At 50.5% G+C, this 1,888-nt stretch overlaps 1 protein-coding gene across 1 annotated transcript in view; it reads left to right on the top strand.

The window, feature by feature from the left end:
- The window catches only part of LOC102865353 (lysosomal alpha-mannosidase-like), a 47,944-nt gene that overhangs the window by 14,091 nt on the left and 31,965 nt on the right, over positions 1-1,888 (top strand). Inside the window, exons 8-12 of the mRNA XM_006898858.1 lie at positions 163-248; positions 327-447; positions 528-606; positions 778-887; positions 1,375-1,482. Coding sequence (XP_006898920.1) covers positions 163-248; positions 327-447; positions 528-606; positions 778-887; positions 1,375-1,482 — 504 coding nt within the window. The remainder of the gene's footprint in view (positions 1-162; positions 249-326; positions 448-527; positions 607-777; positions 888-1,374; positions 1,483-1,888) is intronic.

Raw genomic sequence — 1,888 nt, 5'->3', positions numbered from 1 at the left:
ATTTTTATTTTCACCCTATGCCATTGATATTCAAGAAAAATAATATATTTTGATGGTTTATCAGATTGGGAGGCAGTGAGAATTTGTGTGCATATGTACACATATGTGCTTCCAGGAAAGTACAGATGCCTCAGCGAATCCCACACCCCCTTCTCTCCCCAGCAGCAGGCCAACGGGAGCCAAGTCCACGTTCTCTACTCCACCCCAGCCCGTTACCTCCACGAGCTGAACAAGGCCAACATCACCTGGTACTGGAGGAGCCATGGAAGACTGGGGTGGGAAGTCTTATGTGCTGTGGCCCCGCCCTCAATGCCCTAACCCCACAGGTCACTGAAGCAGGATGACTTCTTGCCTTATGCCAGCAACCCCAACAAGTTCTGGACCGGCTACTATTCCAGCAGACCAGCCCTCAAACGTTATGAGCGCCTCAGCTACAACTTCCTGCAGGTCAGGGGATTCTGGGATCAAGGGGGTTGCCCAGGTATTCACAGTAGGCCTGGCCAGCCCAACACAACCCTGTCTACCAGGTGTGCAATCAGCTGGAGGTGCTGGCAGGATCTTCAGCCAACTCAGGACCCTACGGCTTAGGGAGCAGCATACCACTGAGTAGGTGTCAGGGTGGAGGGAGGACCATTGAGGGACTGGAACTCTACCTCAGCCCTTCCTCACGTCTCTCATTAATGCCCTTAAGACCCTTTTTCCAACTTCAGTGGACCCTCTTTTCTCCCAGTACCTGGGGTGGGGGTATTGCAGAGACCACACCTGTACCACCTGTAGGGGAAGCAATGGCAGTACTCCAGCACCATGATGCGGTCACCGGCACCTGCACGCAGTTCGTGGCTGATGACTATGCCCGCCAGCTTGCTGAGGGCTGGGAAATCTGTGAGGTGTGTGGGGCAGGGACGTACAGTAAGGCGCTGGACCTGGGAGAGACAGACAGACAAACAAAAAGACAGTTAGCATGGGCCACATGTGAGAGAAGACAAAACAAAAAAATCCTCTACCATCTACTGAGTTCCAACACATAGCAACCTCCCAAGACGTAGTAGAACTCCTCCACAGGATTTCCTAGCCTGCAATCTTTGTTGGAGCGGACTGTCACATCTTTCTCCTGAAGAGGACCTCATAGGTTTGACCAACTTTTATCAGTCCACGGCTTAATCCACTGTGAATTCTTGACTTGAGAGACAAAGGAACATAAGTAGGAAACAAGGGCCCAAGGACAGCAATATTTGGCCAGAATGGGCTCAGAATTCTCCCTCACAGGAAGATCAACAAGTGAGAAGTCCATGGTAGCAAGGGAGTAGACTTACAATAGGATCCTTTGAAGGTGATTCGATGTGGATCAGACCACCCCTATGTGCTCCTTCCCAGGTGGTCCTGAGCAATGCTCTGACCCAACTCAGTGGCTCCAAGGAGAATTTCACATTCTGCCAGAAACTCAACATCAGTGTCTGTCCCCTCAGCAGTTCATCTGCATGCGTGAGTTGGTCCCGAGGAGGGAGGAGCAGAGCCAGAAGGGGTGTGGTTTGGAAAGGATTGTCCCTTTGAAGAGCTAGGACCAGGGGTAGAAGAAGAAGGAGGGAAACCAGGACACAGTGGGTGCCACTTAATAGAATGGGAAGTCCTGATGCCTGGTTGTATGAGGAGTAACATAAGGGTAGTCATATAGGGGTAGTATGTAGGAGGAGTACATAGGGTTTTCAGAGGCCTGCCATTTCAGAAGTGGATGGCCAATCCTTCTTCCTAGTCTGTCTTAATCTGAATGTTTAGACCTCGAGGAGTATCTGACAGACAAAAATTTGTGGAGTAGTGAAAGATAAATCCCTCATTTTGGAGTTGACCATTAGTTACAGTGTAGTCCCTGCCCTTAGCCCAGTGCCTTGAC

The sequence above is a fragment of the Elephantulus edwardii genome, unplaced genomic scaffold (assembly GCF_000299155.1).
Source record: "Elephantulus edwardii isolate Elephantulus edwardi_28Jun2011 unplaced genomic scaffold, EleEdw1.0 scaffold00237, whole genome shotgun sequence".
NCBI classification, from domain to species: Eukaryota; Metazoa; Chordata; class Mammalia; order Macroscelidea; family Macroscelididae; genus Elephantulus; species Elephantulus edwardii.
The sequence above is the reverse complement of the archived record's forward strand: the minus strand, read 5'-3'. Positions and strand labels throughout refer to the sequence as shown.